The 21,540-nt window shown below is 43.1% G+C and overlaps 2 protein-coding genes across 13 annotated transcripts in view; both read right to left on the minus strand.

Moving 5' to 3' along the window:
• The window catches only part of LOC117419614 (glutamate receptor-interacting protein 1), a 171,208-nt gene that overhangs the window by 49,180 nt on the left and 100,488 nt on the right, over positions 1 to 21,540 (minus strand). The window lies entirely within an intron of this gene.
• LOC131697384 (paraneoplastic antigen Ma1 homolog) lies at positions 8,723 to 13,182 on the minus strand. 2 transcript variants are annotated; one of them, XM_058985590.1, is made up of 2 exons: positions 12,734 to 13,182; positions 8,723 to 12,128 (listed from the first exon to the last, which is right to left on the minus strand). In XM_058985590.1, exon 2 carries the CDS (start codon positions 11,837 to 11,839, stop codon positions 10,367 to 10,369), a length of 1,473 nt encoding a protein of 490 aa, XP_058841573.1. In that variant the 5' UTR covers positions 11,840 to 12,128; positions 12,734 to 13,182; the 3' UTR covers positions 8,723 to 10,366. The 2 variants fall into 2 exon arrangements, with proteins under 2 accessions (XP_058841573.1, XP_058841574.1); XM_058985591.1 differs by having other exon boundaries at positions 8,723 to 11,636; positions 12,005 to 13,182.

Below are 21,540 nucleotides of genomic sequence, written 5' to 3' on the forward strand. Positions count from 1 at the left end.
AAAATCTATCGCAACACTGAATAAGCAACATAGACATAATTCAGAGACCCAATATCCCGAGGCCAGCATGGACTGAACATTGCTTATGGCAAGCAAAAAAGCTCTGAGCAAACCAAAACAAAAAGGAACAGAACTGTGCGTAGAGGTCATCAGTGATTGGTAAAGGTCAGCCACCAAGGTAATGCTCGATGATCAGGGTTTTATTGAGATTAGAAACGGCTAAACACTGCCTTTAACGTTATTTCAGTGTAAATGTAAACCCCTACTGTGCATGCTTATAAAAGGGTTGGAAAACACAGTCTTACATTTTTTAATAAACCACACGAGATGATAATTAGACTGCCGGCGTTGTCTTTTACAGGAGTCCCCAACCTGTCTAACTGTAAATGACTCAATAAGAAACACTTCAGATCGAGAGGAATCAAATTCAATGGCTTCACTAATGCCTCTGCAGTTTGCAGTCATAGTGTATACTGCACACGATGTCAACATCCAGCACAGAATAACCAGCCTCCCAGTTAACAGATCATCTAAACCTGTCAAAATCCAGAGGAGAATAACCAGCCTCCCAGTAAACAGATCATCGAAACCTGTCAACATCCAGCACAGAATAACCAGCCTCCCAGTTAACAGATCATCTAAACCTGTCAACATCCAGAGGAGAATAACCAGCCTCCCAGTTAACAGATCATCTAAACCTGTCAACATCCAGAGGAGAATAACCAGCCTCCCAGTAAACAGATCATCTAAACCTGTCAACATCCAGCACAGAATAACCAGCCTCCCAGTTAACAGATCATCTAAACCTGTCAACATCCAGAGGAGAATAACCAGCCTCCCAGTAAATAGATCATCTAAACATGTCAACATCCAGCACAGAATAACCAGCCTCCCAGTTAACAGATCATCTAAACCTGTCAACATCCAGAGGAGAATAACTAGCCTACCAGTAAACAGATCATCTAAACCTGTCAACATCCAGCACAGAATAACCAGCCTCCCAGTTAACAGATCATCTAAACCTGTCAGAGCACAGAATAACCAGCCTCCCAGTAAACAGATCATCTAAACCTGTCAACATCCAGAGGAGAATAACCAGCCTCCCAGTTAACAGATCATCTAAACCTGTCAGAGCACAGAATAACCAGCCTCCCAGTTAACAGATCATCTAAACCTGTCAGAGCACAGAATAACCAGCCTCCCAGTTAACAGATCATCTAAACCTGTCAACATCCAGAGGAGAATAACCAGCCTCCCAGTAAACAGATCATCTAAACCTGTCAACATCCAGCACAGAATAACCAGCCTCCCAGTTAACAGATCATCTAAACCTGTCAACATCCAGAGGAGAATAACCAGCCTCCCAGTAAACAGATCATCTAAACCTGTCAACATCCAGAGGAGAATAACCAGCCTCCCAGTAAACACTGCCTTTAATGTTATTTCAGTGTAAATGTAAACCCCTACTGTGCATGCTTATAAAAGGGTTGGAAAACACAGTCTTACATTTTTTAATAAACCACACGAGATGATAATTAGACTGCCGGCGTTGTCTTTTACAGGAGTCCCCAACCTGTCTAACTGTAAATGACTCAATAAGAAACACTTCAGATCAAGAGGAATCAAATTCAATGGCTTCACTAATGCCTCTGCAGTTTCCAGTCATAGTGTATACTGCACACGATGTCAACATCCAGCACAGAATAACAAGCCTCCCAGTTAACAGATCATCTAAACCTGTCAACATCCAGAGGAGAATAACCAGCCTCCCAGTAAACAGATCATCGAAACCTGTCAACATCCAGCACAGAAAAACCAGCCTCCCAGTTAACAGATCATCTAAACCTGTCAACATCCAGAGGAGAATAACTAGCCTCCCAGTAAACAGATCATCTAAACCTGTCAACATCCAGCACAGAATAACCAGCCTCCCAGTTAACAGATCATCTAAACCTGTCAACATCCAGAGGAGAATAACCAGCCTCCCAGTAAACAGATCATCTAAACCTGTCAACATCCAGCACAGAATAACCAGCCTCCCAGTTAACAGATCATCTAAACCTGTCAGAGCACAGAATAACCAGCCTCCCAGTAAACAGATCATTTAAACCTGTCAACATCCAGAGGAGAATAACCAGCCTCCCAGTTAACAGATCATCTAAACCTGTCAACATCCAGCACAGAATAACCAGCCTCCCAGTTAACAGATCATCTAAACCTGTCAACATCCAGCACAGAATAACCAGCCTCCCAGTTAACAGATCATCTAAACCTGTCAACATCCAGAGGAGAATAACCAGCCTCCCAGTAAACAGATCATCTAAACCTGTCAACATCGGGCACAGAATAACCAGCCTCCCAGTTAACAGATCATCTAAACCTGTCAACATCCAGAGGAGAATAACCAGCCTCCCAGTAAACAGATCATCTAAACCTGTCAACATCCAGCACAGAATAACCAGCCTCCCAGTTAACAGATCATCTAAACCTGTCAACATCCAGCACAGAATAACCAGCCTCCCAGTTAACAGATCATCTAAACCTGTCAACATCCAGAGGAGAATAACCAGCCTCCCAGTAAACAGATCATCTAAACCTGTCAACATCCAGCACAGAATAACCAGCCTCCCAGTAAACAGATCATCTAAACCTGTCAACATCCAGCACAGAATAACCAGCCTCCCAGTTAACAGATCATCTAAACCTGTCAGAGCACAGAATAACCAGCCTCCCAGTTAACAGATCCCATTTTGTGGGATTGACAGTGTGATTCCCACAGATCACAGGTCCTGTCACTGAAAGACCCTGTTTTGCCAATGGTTCTGCCTAACGTCTTTTCAATATCGCAGCCCCAGTTTCTCTGCAAATGCCTGAAAGAATCCTGAGCGGCAGGTGCAGTTTCAGTGCCACTAACGTGTGAATCAAACCTGCAGTGAAAGCTTTACGACCCAGAGAGGACCAGCAGCTCCAGATTACATCTACACCCCTGAATGAATCCCTGCTGGATCGGAGTGGACGAGAGAGAGAGGGCATGAGCTGCTGCAGTAAATAAAACAAACACCCAACATAAAGCAAGCACCAAAGTATTTTTTTCATTAGGAGACAGGGTAATTACATTACACAGAAGCATTGTCCTTAAATCTTTCACATCAAACCTTTTCTTTAAAATATGAACATCACTATAATCTAGCATCTTTGCTTCTCTAATACAGCGGTTCTCAAACTGGGGGGCGCGCCGCTCTAGGGGGCCGCTGACTGTATCCTGGGGGGGCGCGAGAAGGTTCAGGGTTGTTTATGTCAGACTTGTTGAAAGTCTGTAACAAAATGGTTGATACGTTGTAGATACGACTATTAATTCAGGCATCGTGCAGGTATCGCAAAGTCCAGACTACTGCAACTCCCTCCTGGCTGGCCTCCCTGCGTCCGCCACCCGTCCGCTCCAGCTCATCCAGAACTCTGCTGCCCGCCTGGTGTTCTCTCTGCCTCGCTTCGCCCACGCTATTCCACTACTCCGCTCGCTCCACTGGCTCCCGATCACCGCTCGCATCCAGTTCAAGACTCTTGTACTAGCCTACAGATGCCTTGACCAGACTGCACCCAGCTACCTCCAGACCCTCATCTCTCCCTACACCCCCACTCGACCTCTCCACTCCGCCTGCACTAGAAGACTAGCTCTACCTCCGCTACGCTCCCCTGCCTCCAGAGCCCGCTCCTTCTCCACCCTTGCTCCGCAGTGGTGGAATGACCTTCCTACAGATGTCAGGACTGCCCAGTCCCTGACCACATTCCGGCGCCTCCTTAAGACTCACCTCTTCAAAGAGCACCTGTAGAACTCCTCTGTTGTATCCTGGGACACTATCACCCTTCATTTAAATGTGCTTTATTTTGCTCTTATCTGCCCCCTATTTTACTGCATTTAATCCTGTACTTCAGAATATTGTAATCTGCCAAGTGTTTAACCTGTAGTATTTTGTGCTTAATCATATCCTGATGTAACTATCACTATTTAATCATATCCTATCACTATTATCTGCTGTATTATTGAATTGTGGTTTGTCACACTTGAACAAAAATTATTGTATTTCTTGCTCTTATTGTATTACTTGTATTGTAACACTTGAATGTATTTGTATTTGCTTGTGATTGTAAGTCGCCCTGGATAAGGGCGTCTGCTAAGAAATAAATAATAATAATAATAATAATAATAAACAAAACAAAACGTAAAAACATTTTGCACCGTATAAAACTGAGCTGATTTTGCGAGTGCTTACTAGTCTATTAACCAGTTTGAAATGATTTAAATAAAAGCATTTTCGTTTCTGCTTTATTGTTAAAGATTTCACACGTGCCAATACTTGCTCTACAATTACTGCATGGTAGTACTGTGATCGTTCCACTGTGTTATGTTGTGAACCATAGTTAAAACTTAGTGACAGCAAATGCTCATCATAAAAGTTTACTGGTTCTTAAAATGAAGGGCCATACAAGAACGATAAATACTGTAACTGATTAGAAGGCCTTCTTTGTTGTTCTCCAAGTTGCTGCAGTAACATTGTAGATCTTATAACAAGTTAATGTAAATAATACTGTTTTAGCAGACATATTTAATTAAGTAAACATGTATTTAAATGTATTTGGAATTCGAAGTATAAATGTGTAAGGGATTATTTTTTGTATCGTATAACATGCAGCAGGTGTGATGGTAAACAGGAGCCCCTTACCCGCTGTCCTCTCTGGTGTTGTAGAGGTCTTGGCGGCCTGGGTTTTTGTGTAACAATGCAGCTTGAACACGTGGTGCCTCCAGGGGAATATAGGTTCCCCCACCTTAACTCTCCAGCTGTATTTCTGAAGAGGTATTGTGCAGCAACACAGTCAATACTTCACTTCAATATTATAATGACCCCAAACCTTTTTTCCCTATAGTTAACTCAGGATATATTTAACTACGCAGGGGAATATTACTGTAGTAGTAGTATTAACAATTATACACAGCTTAGCATATATATATATACATACACAAATTACACAACAATAGTATACTATAACAACAATGATTGGGTTTATTATAGTAATATGGATTATATGGCTAAATAAATGCAGTTCAGCTTAAAGGGCAACAAACATTATAAACTAAAGAAAAAGGGTGCTATTCAATCTATATCCCTCCCACTGTGCACATGTATTGTTTGTTGTATTTTTTACAGTCAATGTTCCTGTTGTGCAGAACTAGTTCTGTGTTTTATTTCGTTGGAGTACTCTTATTTTCCACGAGGTTTGTGAATGTCATTGACTTTCAGGTATTTTACGTTATTAAACTGTCGTTCCTTTTTTTTTTATTTTCAGCTGCCAATTATTCCTTCCAATGAAACGTAATTTTCCTCAAATTCACAATACACTTCCGAATATATTTTCTCACTATTCACAAAGGAATATCCCGCAATTCAAACTGACCTGAGATCTGTTTTTCTCTTTTGTGGCGAGCGTGGGCCAAGCTGCAGGGTCGGCCATCTAGTCTGCAGTCAACGTGACTGTCCCGTGTCAGGCGGCGTGCAACGTGAGCAGTGTCGTTTTATTCAAACTGGTGTTTTCTTTTTCATTTGTAGATGCATCCAGCGATTGGATACTAGGTATTTACAGATTTATTTAAACTGTAATAGTTTTAACAGTGAAAGCGTTGCTCCACCGTCTGTTTTGGGTCTTTCTGTTTATTTTCTCCCGATCAGCTGCCAGGCGTCTGTTTTCAGTCTCGGGTCTCCTCCTTCCCTTCGCTCTTTCTCAGCTCAAATTGAAACGCACATCCTGCCCAGGCGTCATCACAGGCAGAGGCACAGATTCCCTGCGGTCCTAAAGAGCTCAGTCACTCTACCGTAGCTATACAAATAACCTGCTTTGCTGAAGGGGGTTACATTCTCCCCTCTTTAAAATGTCTGATGCCCCCATCAGATTAACTTCTATACACGATCGGTACCGATCTGGTCTGGTCATGATAGAGTAGGAAATGCCCTGTGTATGTTTCCGAACGACATGTAGCGGTTCATCCCTAGAAGTACCTGGTGAATCATAAGTAAGGCGGACAATCGGCTTCACTTCACGACCACTTCGTCTTGGCTCTAAGGTCTGTGGCTCTGAAACTGAGGGAATTCTCCCCTCTTCAGATTCTGTATCCGGTGCTGGATCTACTTCAACAGGATCCACCACACTTTCAGGTTCACTATCTGCACGCACACTAACATCCTCTCCTTCAGGTGGTACGTCTGCCTCCACGGGTAAGTCTGCATCGTTCTCCACAATATTCTCAGTTTCAGTAGAGGGTTCTGGGCTCTGTAATTTGTCACTCCCAGAATAATCAAAGATCTGAGTGACCTCACCTTCCTCTGATTCTGAATCAGAACTTGAATTTAACTGTTCGAGCGGATGTTCTTCTTGGCTAGTTTTCTGGGCTTGATCCAACAGTCCCCTAGTCCTAGGTCTGGACACAGATGTACTGGGTTCAGTTACAGAAGGAACGGTCACTAACTGCCCAATAGGTAGTAAGTGGTTTCTGTGAAGCACTTTTATCAGTCTCCGACCCATCTCCTTCTTGAGACGATAAACAGGTATGTTTGGCAGTTTTCCAGTAACCACAAATGGTTCAGCATTCCACCTGTCTCCCAGTTTATTTTTTCCAGGCACGCCTAGACTTCTTATCAGCACCCGATCTCCAGGAAACAACTCTTGATCCCGGACCCTGAGATCATATCTGGCTTTGTTCTTCTGGGCCATCTTCTGTGCTGACTCAAGGGCTAAGCGGTAGGCATCTTGCAGTTCTTGTTTCAGTTTTTTGACATACTGAAGGTAAGTTTCTGTACCAGCTCCATCAGGTGAAACACCAAAACAAATGTCCACTGGTAGGCGAGCCTCTCTCCCAAACATAAGAAGGTAGGGTGAAAATCCAGTGGCCTCATTTTTGGTACAATTGTAAGCATGCACTAGGTGCGAAACATGCTGGCTCCATTGGATTTTCTTGCACTTCTCCAGTGTACCTAACATGTTTAGTAAGGTCCTGTTAAATCTTTCGGGCTGTGGGTCACCTTCAGGGTGATAAGGAGAGGTTCGTGATTTTTTCACTCCCAACATCTGTAGCAGTTCTTTGATCACTCGGCTCTCGAAATCACGCCCCTGATCCGAATGTATCCGGGCCGGCCATCCATAATGTACAAAATACTTCTCCCAGAGTACTTTGGCCACGGTACAAGCTCTTTGGTCTCTAGTGGGGAAGGCTTGAGCATAGCGGGTGAAATGGTCCGTTATGACCAGGATGTTGCTGAGACCTTTGCTATCTGACTCCAGAGATAAAAAGTCCATGCACACTAGTTCCATGGGCCTTTGGCTTCGTATGTTGACCAGTGGGGCGGATCTCTTGGGCAGCGTCTTCCGGGCTATACAACGAAGACAGTTTTTGCAGTGTGTCTCCACATCTTTGCTTTGATGGGGCCAGTAGAACCGTTTTCTCACCTGGTCCAAAACCTTGTCCACACCAAGGTGTCCACTGTCATCGTGCAGGGCTTTCAGAACAGTTTCTCTATACTCCTGGGGTAACACTAGTTGTTGGAGCTGCCGAGGGGGATCCTTAACTACTCTGTAGAGGACTCCTCCCCTGAGCACGAGCTTGTTCCATTCCCTCAAAAACAGTTTGGTGTCAGGATGATCAATCTTGACCCATTGAACAGGCTTATCCAGTTTCTTTGCAAGCAGCACTCCCTTGAGGCAGGGGTCTGTCCTTTGAGCTCTCTGCAGATCCCCATGACTTAGTCTGGGAAGCGATGTTACTTGCAGCTCCGACGAGTAAGCATAGGCATCTGGGATTGCAGCAGGGGGTGCTCCCAGGGTATCTACAGCCCTAAGATGGTTTACTGTGGCATTCTCTGATTGCATTGTTACCATCTTACACATGGCTCGGATCCCAGGGGCAGATATCTCAACCCACTCATCATCAGCATGTCTGTTGGGGTGAGGCCTTCTTGACAAGGCATCTGCATCGATGTTATGACGTCCGGCACGGTACACGATTTGGAAATCATAAACAGCTAATGAAGCAAGCCATCTGTGTCCAGTTGCATCCAATCGCGCCGACTTCAAGATATAGGTTAGGGGGTTGTTGTCAGTTCTTACAGTGAACTTGGCTCCATACAGGTAGTCATGGAATCTATCGACAACTGCCCACCGCAGTGCCAGAAATTCCAGTTTGTGGACTGGATAGTTTCTTTCTGATGCAGATAGGCTTCTGCTAGCGTATGCTACTGGCCTCAAACTGTCAGGATATTTTTGATATAGGACGGCTCCGAGTCCCTCCAAACAGGCATCTACATGCAGGAGATATGGCTTTGTGGAATCAGCAAATGCTAGGACCGGGGCATTGGTCAATTTTTCAATCAGTGTGCGGAACGCATGCTCGCAACCTTCCGTCCACCTGGCAGCAAAAGGCTCATTAGTTTTGTAGTACGTCTCCTTGGAGTTTGAAGACTTCTTATCCTTCCTTGTAGGTGGATAGCCTTTGGTCAGATCATGGAGGGGCCTACAAATGGAGGAGTAGCCCGGTACAAAACGCCTGTAGTACCCACAGAATCCTAAAAAACTCTGCAATTCCTTCAAATTGGTCGGCCTCGGCCACGTAGTGAGAGCCTCGATTTTAGCAGGGTCAGTTGCAATGCCTTGCTGAGACACTATGTGACCCACATACTTGACACTGGTTTGGCAGAATTGGCATTTATCCAATGATAGCTTTAAGCCTCGTTCCTGCAAGCGATCCAACACTTTAAGGAGACGTTCTTCATGCTCCTCAAGTGTCCTTCCAAAAACTATGAGGTCATCCAAATAAACCAAGACTTCCAGGAGATTCATATCTCCAACTGTCCGCTCCATTAGTCGTTGGAACGTTGCCGGTGCTCCAGATATCCCCTGTGGCATGCGCTGGAACTCATAGAATCCCAGGGGACAAATGAACGCGGTTTTCTCCATGTCTTCAGGGCTCATCGGAATTTGGTAATATCCGCTCCGTAGATCAAGAACAGAAAACCAGCAGCTTCCTGACAAACAGTCCAGAGCTTCTTCCACCCGAGGCATAGTATATTGATCAGGTATGGTTCGCTTATTTAATGTGCGATAATCAATAATCAAAAACCATTTTTTTTCCGAGCTACCACAATGGGCGATGCGTAAGGGCTTCTAGACTCTCGAATGATGCCAATCCTTTGCAAATCCTGAAGATGTTTTCGGATGTCTTCCACATCGGCAGGTGCAAGTCGTCTTGATCGCTCTCTGAACGGGGTGTCATCTCTCAAGCGAATATGATGTTCTACTCCACGCGCACATCCCACGTCCCAATCACAAGTCGAGAAAACATCAGCTCTTTGGGCTAATTTGGTTTGCAGCCGTTCTTTCCAACTGGAAGGCAAAGGGGAAGTTCCAAAATTCAGCTTAGCCATATCAAAACTTGGTGTTCGCTGCTTAGTTGGAATGGAGTGAGCCACGGTGGCGGCCTGGTACACATGTGCTATCAGTGTGCCCACCGGTATTGTGACAGGATGTGCTGAGGCATTACAAACGGGGACCTGGACTGTGGCAGTCGTCTTGTGTGACGTTTGAGCTACTCCCCTTCTAATAAAAAGACCGTTCGGCAGTCGGTCATCTTCAGGAGCTTCGATGAGAATCAGCTGATTTTTCCCATCATCTGAGACTTGGGCTTTTCCCTCAACCACCTGTACGGTACCAGGGGGTATGGTCACTGGCAAACAACCCAGCGTCTGAATGGTTCCTATTGGCCCTCTAGCTGTCTGCAAGAGTTCTCTCTCTTTCTTGATGTAAGCATCGAGGCACAAGGCATGAATCTTTAGTTTCCTGGCGTAATTATCTCCTGCTCGGTCGCGACACACACGAGCCAGTATCCCAAATATGGCGGCATTTGTCCCTATTAGGCAAGGGATATGGTTAGGAGAACCAGTAGAAGGACAAACCAGGGCTAAGGTTTCTAATGTCTGCTGCACACCCACAACATCTGCAGGGAATTCCAGGAATACATTGATATATCCCAGATATGGATACTGTCCCTCCCCAAGGCCCCAGATAGCAAGACCAGTAAGTGGGTGCAATGGTAGGTGACTGAGGTGCTCCCTGTAGTAATGCTCAAAGATTATCGTAACCTGTGATCCAGTGTCAAGAATGGCACAGCATGGGCGACCTTCTATTCGCACAGTTACTTCTGTCTTAGGGCCACACAGACCAGCAGGCCATGGATTTGTTGGTGTATTTCCCACAGTGTTACTTTCCAGGCTAAATAGCTCCTGTGAATCGGAGTGCGCTTTTGACGATAGGGGCCCAGGGCACTCCTTTACTGGGTCCCATCGTAGTTTCCCAACTGATTCCCATACATGGCTTCAAGACGTTCAGCAACCAAAGTAGCATTTCCAGTGTTGACACACTCTTTTATCCTATGACCATCCAATCCACAACGGTAGCAAAAGGATCTGAATGGAGCTCTGATAGTAGTTGGAAATGGCTGCCTTCCAGCAGAGTGGAGAGTTGTTCCACCTTGTCCAGTTCCTTCAGCTGAATTCTCCCTCTTGTAGAATGGCTGATGACCCCTTGCGCGGACATCTTGGCGTGGCCGGGCATCCTGATAGTGATGCTGCTGCTGCACAGTCAAGGATGATATTTGTTTCCTAATCTCCTGTAGCTGCTCTTTTAGGCTATCCATTTCTGCATTAGGGGCTGGTGTGACATCAGGTGTGTTAGCATGATGCACTCTAATGGGCGCTGTGGGGGGGTTTTGCTTGAGGCTCTCTCTCTCCTCTTCCTCTCTGATCTCTTTTATCAGAACAGAAAAAGTGGGAGGATTTTTCTGCCGTTCTTTAAGCCGGAGTTTAACTAGGCACATGTCAGAGTATATGGCTCCTTTAAGTAGCTGATTTAAGCGTGCTTTTCCTAATGCACTGGCTTCTATGCCTCCCTTCACAAATACTTTCTGTAACAACTTCTCCAACCGGGCCAAGAATATAGACAGCTTTTCTCCCTGCTTCTGCATGGTAGTGCGAAATCGTAAATATAAGTCCTCTCCGCTCTCTGTGCTTCCAAACATGTGCTCAAGTGTACTGAGGTATTCTTGAGCCGACGCATCCGGGTTTGCCACACGCAGAGGTCTGACAACATCAAGAGCAGGGCCTCTCAGACTTTCCACTAGCCTTTTCCGCTTTTCTCCTTCTCCACACTGCCATTCTTGGATCATATGTGCTGCTTGGTCCATCCAGGTGTCATAGTCATCCTCCTGGCTAGGGGTGGGCTTGAGGCCAGAGAACACTCTAAGCCGTTTGTAGGAAGTGCCTTCTGAAGATGGCTTCAGAGCTTTTTCAAGTGCTTTCCCAATAGTAGATAGTAAGTCATCTGTAGTGCTCGTTGAGGAGGCTGCTTGAACTCCAGCTACTTCTTGCAGATCGTTCAGTGTCTTTCCTTCAGTCTCCAAAAACATTTGCAGCTTCTTTTTGAAATCTGGAGTTGGAGTTTGGGGGTCAGGCATTAAAAGTACTTGCTGCAACGTCAAAGGTGGACTATCACTATCTGTATCCATGGTCTCGGTCAGGTCCACCTCAACCAGATCTTTGTCACTGCAACACAATGCGAACCACTGATCATCATTCAGGTTGTAATATCTTCCCAAACACTTTACTCTTCCCAAATCATCATTAGCGCGGAGTACTTCTAATAATTTTTGTGTGGTAATGTTCTCAGGGAGATTGCCTACCCAGAAAGCACGTGGTGGAGCAACACCTTCGGCAGCGCACCATGCCAGTAACTTAATTTTGTCCATTTTGATGGCTCAGAAACAACAACAGCAATGCTGGTCAAACTAAATGGTCGCACAATTACTGCTTGCTTAGCAATTAGCCTCCCAGCGGAGCCTCCATTATGTAAGGGATTATTTTTTGTATCGTATAACATGCAGCAGGTGTGATGGTAAACAGGAGCCCCTTACCCGCTGTCCTCTCTGGTGTTGTAGAGGTCTCGGCGGCCTGGGTTTTTGTGTAACAATGCAGCTTGAACACGTGGTGCCTCCAGGGGAATATAGGTTCCCCCACCTTAACTCTCCAGCTGTATTTCTGAAGAGGTATTGTGCAGCAACACAGTCAATACTTCACTTCAATATTATAATGACCCCAAACCTTTTTTCCCTATAGTTAACTCAGGATATATTTAACTACGCAGGGGAATATTACTGTAGTAGTAGTATTAACAATTATACACAGCTTAGCATATATATATATACATACACAAATTACACAACAATAGTATACTATAACAACAATGATTGGGTTTATTATAGTAATATGGATTATATGGCTAAATAAATGCAGTTCAGCTTAAAGGGCAACAAACATTATAAACTAAAGAAAAAGGGTGCTATTCAATCTATATCCCTCCCACTGTGCACATGTATTGTTTGTTGTATTTTTTACAGTCAATGTTCCTGTTGTGCAGAACTAGTTCTGTGTTTTATTTCGTTGGAGTACTCTTATTTTCCACGAGGTTTGTGAATGTCATTGACTTTCAGGTATTTTACGTTATTAAACTGTCGTTCCTTTTTTTTTATTTTCAGCTGCCAATTATTCCTTCCAATGAAACGTAATTTTCCTCAAATTCACAATACACTTCCGAATATATTTTCTCACTATTCACAAAGGAATATCCCGCAATTCAAACTGACCTGAGATCTGTTTTTCTCTTTTGTGGCGAGCGTGGGCCAAGCTGCAGGGTCGGCCGTCTAGTCTGCAGTCAACGTGACTGTCCCGTGTCAGGCGGCGTGCAACGTGAGCAGTGTCGTTTTATTCAAACTGGTGTTTTCTTTTTCATTTGTAGATGCATCCAGCGATTGGATACTAGGTATTTACAGATTTATTTAAACTGTAATAGTTTTAACAGTGAAAGCGTCGCTCCACCGTCTGTTTTGGGTCTTTCTGTTTATTTTCTCCCGATCAGCTGCCAGGCGTCTGTTTTCAGTCTCGGGTCTCCTCCTTCCCTTCGCTCTTTCTCAGCTCAAATTGAAACGCACATCCTGCCCAGGCGTCATCACAGGCAGAGGCACAGATTCCCTGCGGTCCTAAAGAGCTCAGTCACTCTACCGTAGCTATACAAATAACCTGCTTTGCTGAAGGGGGTTACAAATGCAAAACTGTGACTTTTTTGTGAACGTGCTGTGAAAAAAAATCCACCAAAGTATAAATCCGCCAAATTTAAAAGCAGCCAACATGTCCCGTTATACGGTATATATTAACTTAAAACAAATCTTTATGCTGACACCTCCAGGCATGTCAAAGTTTGTAGAATGCGCTATACATCCGACTGGTGCCTTTTAAGCTTGCATATTTTTGATTGAAGCCCGCTGCCGTCTGGTAATGTATGTTGTTTATCAGCTTACTATGTAGTAGGCTTTGGTCACAATCGGTAAACTGGAATTTGGAGTGTTAAGTTCTTACTATGATGGATCGGTGGCTGGTTTGTGCAAAAAAAAGGGGGGGGGGCCTTAGCTACCACAGACAAGAGGAAGGGGGGCGCGGCCCAAAAAGTTTGAGAACCGATATCTAAAAGATATTTGTTATGCTGTAAAAGGATGTTCACAATAAAGTATTGCAATATTAAGATGGTTGAAGCAGTTACTGGAACAGTCGGTGCCTCAGGAATAGTTTTTTTTTCTTCACTCCCTTCACATTAATTCCTGAGGTGAGCTGGGGAGTTGAACGCAGACCACAGGCTCCCTCTCGGCCACCGCCTGTCAACTTCCTCTTCATGGTTCACAGTCAGCCCTTCAGTAACTTTCTGTTTTAGCCTTAATGCACTGTCCTGCTTAGAGAGCAGCTGTGGCTCCGAGGGCTGGGAGCTGATGTGTGGGCGATGTGTTTGGAAGATGCACTCAACTAGAGTGGGATACTATCGGGTTTATACCAGAGTCTGAATCTAGACTGGTCAAAATGCCAAATCCAAACCAAGCGGTGTTCATTGGTGCATACAGTATACTGGAAACTAAGTAGCAACAAAACCAGCGTGTGTGTATCTATATCCTCTCAATGTACGTAGACGTTTTTATCTGTTTACTATATTGTTAACTTATGATCTTAATAATTCACTATTGTTACTCTTTCTGATATTTGACATGTTGAGCAAGCAGGAGCAAGGTGGGATTTCTGTAGTAAGGTCAGTACACAAAGATGTGCAACAATGATCTCTTCCCCCCTGAAACAGAGAGTTGGAAAGGAAAAAACCCCATATATATATATATAGAGAGAGAGAGAGAGAGAGAGAGAGAGAGAGAGAGAGAGAGAGAGAGAGAGAGAGAGAGAGAGAGAGAGCGAGAGCATTACTACTGTTTCAAAGACAAGGCAGCTGTACTGTATCCAGGAGACCTGCAATACTTTTTTTCTGTTGTGTTTTATCTGCAGTAGTAGTCTGTCCATAGAGCGTCCTTAATGCTGCTTCCCTTAGATCAATAGTAAGACATTATTCTGAGTGCAGACCTTTATCATTACATAAGATGCTCGTTTTCTGAAGAGCACACAATAAATGTCGGATCATTTCAAGCAGAAGAATGATTTTTGTTCTTATTAATCAATAGCCACATGCTCTCTCATGACGATGATGAGTTTCTATTCCACAATAAGCATGCCCATGGCACCCATTATAAACAAAGCTGCTGTTTAAATTACACCTTGAAGATGAAAGAGTCTGTGCTTTCAAACAGGTGGGTAACGTGTGTGAAGTGACTGGGAAGTTCTTGGTTATTGTGTAATATGTGCATCTCTTGCCGGTGGTGCTGTACATGCCCTCACTGTACTGTGCAACAGCTGATAATAGCAATACAAAATGCACTGAACGGGTGTCAGTACTTCTGTATGATCATGCCATTTCCTAACTAAACACATTATTGTTCAATCCTTAAACACAAACCTGTATTCTCATTGAAAGGTAATGAAGTGTTTAATTAACTTATAAGTGCAGTGAAGGACCTCTGTGCATAACCCTCACCCAATCTCTAACCCTAACTTACAGAACCAGAGTCCGAACCCAACCCCCTGCGTTGACTGACTGAGTATCTGAAGCCACAGGGAGGCAATGCTGGGCTCCCTTGATAGTTTTGATTGTTCTCTCTTTGGCCATGTTGATGGTAAATTGCACATAAGGGCCTGTGACTGATGCTTGGGACCCTGTACAGAGCAACACTGCCAAGCTTCCATAAAGCCCTTCAAAAAAATACAGGATTGCTATTGGTGCGATGAGGTTTAGAGAATGAATGGGTTGTGTTTAGACAGGAAGGGGTTAATTCCTAGCTTGATAAACACATGCGAGAATGTGACCGGAATGTATGAGGCTGGGGAGCTGATTGGTTAGCCAACTGGCCAATCAATTAATCCAATTAGTCAATCACCTGCAATGTAGGTGAAATATCTAGCAGCTAGAGGGAGAAGCACTGAATCCAAGAGTAAGGGCCTTGCAACACAGTGCTGTTGGTACAGTCCTGCCTGAAGGCAGCATTTCGTTTTGTTGTTGTTTTGGCCACACTGTTTCTTTTGCTTGTCTTCCCAGGCTGTAACTTGTGCCAGGACCAAATTCAATTCAATTGACCAAAAACTGTTATGACAGAAATCCATCTGGAGACGAAATACTTTTACAGCACACTTTTTAAAAAGGCTAATAATAATAATAAATAAAGAAAAACACTACAAATCTATTAAAACTAACAAGTCAGAAGGTTTGCTGAATGACGCACAACTGCGTCAAATTTAATATGTGATACCAGGTTTACTTTGGTTTTACTTTCACACAAAAGAAAAAAAAAAAAAAAAAAGAAAACACTTTTGGGGGAAAAAAAGAGCTTGATAACACTGTCCGCAGCAGAGTTTAAATATAAATTCAGTTACATCTTTATACTACCAGATGGCACTGAAATTTTTTTGTTAATTCAAAATGAATCACATAATGTAGCACGCCATATACATTACATGCACAAGGAAGTATTCCATTCTTATGCACTGTAGCGTGCTGCTGGTGCAATGACACACTAGCAGGTGTTAGTCCAGTAGTAAATTTATTAAAAGGCTGTTTGACACACCAAGGAGCTTCATAGAGGCCCCCGGGGGCATCCTCCCATGCCAACACACCAGCTGCAAAATGCAGATGACTAACCTGAGAGCTAAAAGGTGGCTTCAATTGCTAAATGTGCCAAACTTTACCCTGCACCCCACTGGAGTCCAGTTATTTCCAGAAACGGTTTGCTTTCTGCAACACCTCTGAAATGTGTGCGTATCTGTCGTAAATGAAGAGGGCTTGATGTGGCAGTGCTTATTTGAATGTAGGTAGAATGCTTTGACATCTTCATCGAATTCAGAAAGAATGAAGTCGATGTAAAAAAAAATCAATAAAATGAACACATGTGGAAAATCTCATGAGGTGAATTCTGAATCTGGATAGTTTACATGGAAAGGTTGTCACTGCATCGCTTACAGTACAGACCACAGTGCTGGGCAATGAGACACAGCTACAGAATGCTGGACACACAGATAACAAGGTGGGCTTGATTCCAAACAAGCAGGTGGTGAAACAGCAGAAAGACATTATCCTACCAATAACACAAACATTTCAGTGGTGCCTCCTGGTGTGATTTAGCTCTAAATGTATCAGTGATGTCAGTGAACACGCTTCATTTGAAATTCCGTTCTTTAACAACAACAAATAGCATATGCATAAACTGAACGTCCTGTTTTGTTTAATGATGCTAAGTGAATGTGTGTTGCGAGTTGCTTGTCGCCCCTGTGTAAATACAAACATCCTGTTTGTTGCTGGCATTCGCAAGGATGGAATAAATGAAGTGTTTATGTTTATTGTGTTATTATAATCTGTTCAAACAGCCAGGGATCCCAGTGTAAGCAGAGAAAATTATGTTAAGCCTGTTTAATACCCTCTCTGACTCTTTTTTTCCATGAAAGTGAATATATTCTGGCTTTGTTCTTTAAACTACTGTATCTTCATGTGGACTAGACTTGAACCCTCAGGCTTCCCTGGTGCTGTAGTGAATGCTTCTCTCAGCCTTTAAACTCCCTCTCTGCAGTTGGCTTTGCTGATTTATTGCTCATGTACCAATGATGAACATTTTGTCAAGTCGGTACAGATTCCAAACACCTCCTGATAATCTACCAGTTTGCAATGGTTTCTAACTCAATTGATAACAGATTACAATATCGTTGATTGGGGAGAATAAACGAACTGAATTTGAAATCTGTTTTCCGAGCAAACCTTACAAAAGCCCTGCTGCTTTCAGGACCGGCGCTGCATATGAACCCCCCTCCCGATCACCAGGGCTGATGTGCTTTAACTTCAAACAGTCCTCTGGTTTCAATATTGAAGTCCAGGAAGCGCTTCGTCCCCAGCCTGTCTGAAGTGAATACGAGGGTTACAGCAGGCGAGGGCTGTTTGGATATCGCAGTGCACAGCAGAAGTTGCTGATGTGTGTGCGTCTTGGTTGTAAAGCTGTGCTCGCTTTCTCTCAGAGTTTACAGGCACGGTTATGTGGGAAACAAGACACATGTTAAATCAAGCTGATTCAACTCTGCAGCAACTCGTGGCCATCAACGTGAGTTTCCCCACTGCACAGCAGCTTTACAGATCGGAGCAACTTGGTTACTTTTACAAAATCTTTTCCCCTATAGGCGTAGCAAGCTCTTTTTCGTCACAAAGACTGGGGTTAAGTTGTGATTAAAAAGGTCCTGGATTTTATAATTAAGGAAGAGGAATAGCATTTTTTGTTTCAAGACCTTTGGAGTTTCACTGTTTGGGTTGTAAAAATAGTAGTAATGTCGCATCTTAAAATATATCGTCACAGCGCACGTTTGTCATTCAATTCATGGAAAAGGAAAGGTTTTTTTTTTATTGTACATGTTATGTATATATTTTTACAACAAAAAAAAATGTCATTAGTTTCATCATTTGCAAACTGTATAATTCTCGCCTATCAGACATGCACAGATTAACCCCTGCATAGAGGCAATAGTGGGTAACACTTACATGAAGTGTCTCTAATTACTGTGCATTTACATAGTAGTTACATGTACTTACACATAATTACTAGGCATAGTTACAATATACTTAATGTGTAAATCTTTTTGCACGATATATGCAAGTACACAATTGTATCAGAAAAGGGTTAGGTTTAGAGTTATGATTAAGGTTATATCATGCAAAATAAATGTACATATTAAGTACATTGTAGCAATGCATAATATTGTAATTATGTGCAAGTATACATGTGTATTTATTAAGTAACAACAATTAGAGGCACATCATTTAAAGTGGTGTTTGCATTATGTAAAATGGAGCTGTCTCTCAAGACAGGGCCTTCAATTCTTTGTATATTCTTCCTACAAAACTCCAGAGACCTCGCAAATCACAAGGCTGCTGCTGCCTTACAGAAGTTTGGCTAAGTGCTTTTTCATGAGATGCCTCAGCAGAAACTCTGATCTGTTTCCCCAAGACTGGTCCTCAAGCATGGGGCTCAGGTCAATACTGGAGAAGCTTACCTCAAGCATGGGGCTCATAACACCACTGGAGAAGCTTACCTCAAGCATGGGGCTCATGACACCACTGGAGAAGCTTACCTCAAGCATGGGGCTCATGACACCACTGGAGAAGCTTACCTCAAGCATGGGGCTCATGAGAATACTGGAGAAGCTTAGCTCAAGCATGGGGCTCATGAGAATACTGGAGAAGCTTACCTCAAGCAAGGGGCTCATGAGAATACTGGAGAAGCTTACCTCAAGCAAGGGGCTCATGAGAATACTGGAGAAGCTTACCTCAAGCATGGGGCTCATGAGAATACTGGAGAAGCTTACCTCAAGCAAGGGGCTCATGAGAATACTGGAGAAGCTTACCTCAAGCAAGGGGCTCATGAGAATACTGGAGAAGCTTACCTCAAGCAAGGGGCTCATGAGAATACTGGAGAAGCTTACCTCAAGCATGGGGCTCATGAGAATACTGGAGAAGCTTACCTCAAGCAAGGGGCTCATGAGAATACTGGAGAAGCTTACCTCAAGCATGGGGCTCATGAGAATACTGGAGAAGCTTAGCTCAAGCATGGGGCTCATGAGAATACTGGAGAAGCTTAGCTCAAGCATGGTGCACATGATAAGATTGGTGTCTCTCTCGAGCCTGCTTCGTGGGCAGACCCATACTGCTTTCAAAAGCAGGTTCAGACACTGACTGATGTAAAAAACACAACCTCCAAGCTTTTCAACTCAAAACACTGAAGAAAGCATGAGCTGAAATGTTAATCTATGGGGAGGTGATGCAAGCTTGTTACAGTTTTGCTTCATTTTATATTGTTTCAAGATCTGACATTATGAATAGTAGCTACGATACCTGATAGAGTCAAAAGATATTGGCAAAATAGAAAGACTAAAAATGCTAACGAAAGTTATGCAAAAATGACATATTTAATGCCTTCTATTCCCTTATAAAAGATTACCATAGCAAAAGAATAGCAAAGCGTAATAAAGTGAAATCATGGTAAAGCATAGGCAAGCACTGTAAACCCCAGAGAGGTATGGTAAAGTATATATAAAAAAAAACATGGCAAACTATAGTAGACTACAGTAAATGCAGAGTATAACCATGGGCAAAGCATAGGAAAACTGCTAAATTACTGATTTAATAAACTTGTATAACTAAACAAAGAGAAACAAAAACTGCACCCTTTCATCTGCGGTGCTTTGAAGTCACGGTCTCAGATACCAAGTCCTTATCACTAAACCAGTACACAGAGCATTGCAATTGTGCACCGTCAGGAGCCTCTATCATCATTCACAAAATGTGATGTCCCAAACAACAACACCAACAACAACAACACCACCAACACCAACAACACCAACACCAACACCAACACCAACACCAGCTCACAAGCTTAGTCACATTATACATTTTAAAAGTAGGACAATCAATTAACCAAATCTGCCACAGTTAAATGTAATATTATAAATAAACTGTGAATGCATTTCTTGAAAACAGCTGTGCTTGTCCCAGTACTTCTACACCACCACCTCATACAGGCCTGTAGATACATGCAATTAAAATGCTCTGAATAATGGGCTAATGAGAAGATTCAATCCCTGGCTTTTAATAACTGGTATCTGGATTTTGGGTTCAGTAAGCGAGTATGAAATGGGGTCCCCCGAATGTCTGCATAGTCTCTGAATAGAAGATGGCAGTAGGGACAGCTGCTTTATGCCCAATACAAATCCAAGTGTATTTCAATGAAGTTACACTTCACAATAAATCACTGTAGATTGTTCTAAGTGAACACTGACGGCTCTTGATATTTCTCAGGGCAGTTTCAATAATGCATCTTCAACTTGTTTGCCAACAAACAAGATGGGTTGCTGAGTTTGACACGGAATAAAACATTCATTGCACTTGTAGTGCCGTGGTTCTGATTAATCAGAGAGAGAGAGAGAGCGAGCTGACCTGCTGAGCCAAGCTGATACAAATAGCTGTCATTAAAATATTTATGGAATTAACAAGTGCTGTAAATCTGAAAAGCTTCGTCTACACAGGGCTGCTTATTAAAACAACATGCAGGTGGCGCATCCAGTTCATTACACAGGGATGCTCTGAGGTTAGCATTCCGAATGATCTGAAGAACCCATGTGCAGAAGTGACCTCAAAACAACACCTTTGAAGCACACAGGCTGCCAGTGTACCGAGTGCCTGCAAGATGAAGCGTTTGCTCAGTAATAAGCTTCATGAAGTTATTCATTTGTATTTGTGTATTGTTTTTAAAAAGGTAAAACTATACAACGATACGTCAGGTAGACAATTCTTTCACAGCAAGTCCCTTCCTCAGTGTCATAAAATATGTATACGTTTATTAACTGGGATTTAGAAAAACACAATCTCATTGCACAAGCAAATCTCATACAACACACACACAATCTCATCGCACAAGCAAATCTCATAACACACACACACACACACACACACACACACAATCTCATCGCACAAGCAAATCTCATAACAGACACACAATCTCATCGCACAAGCAAATCTCATACAACACACACACAATCTCATCGCACAAGCAAATCTCATAACACACACACACAATCTCATTGCACAAGCAAATCTCATAACACACACACAATCTCATCGCACAAGCAAATCTCATAACACACACACAATCTTATCGCACAAGCAAATCTCATAACACACACACACACAATCTCATTGCACAAGCAAATCTCATAACACACACACACAATCTCATTGCACAAGCAAATCTCATAACACACACACACAATTTCATTGCACAAGCAAATCTCATACAACACACACACACAATCTCATTGCACAAGCAAATCTCATACAACACACACACAATCTCATCGCACAAGCAAATCTCATAACACACACACACACACACACACAATCTCATTGCACAAGCAAATCTCATAACACACACACACACACACACACACA

This window comes from Acipenser ruthenus, chromosome 14 (genome assembly GCF_902713425.1).
Source record: "Acipenser ruthenus chromosome 14, fAciRut3.2 maternal haplotype, whole genome shotgun sequence".
In the NCBI taxonomy this organism is placed as follows: domain Eukaryota; kingdom Metazoa; phylum Chordata; class Actinopteri; order Acipenseriformes; family Acipenseridae; genus Acipenser; species Acipenser ruthenus.

Excerpts from the sequence above, each read along its gene's own strand:
- LOC131697384 (XM_058985590.1), bottom strand. The coding sequence starts at position 11,839 with ATGGACAAAATTAAGTTACTGGCATGGTGCGCTGCCGAAGGTGTTGCT.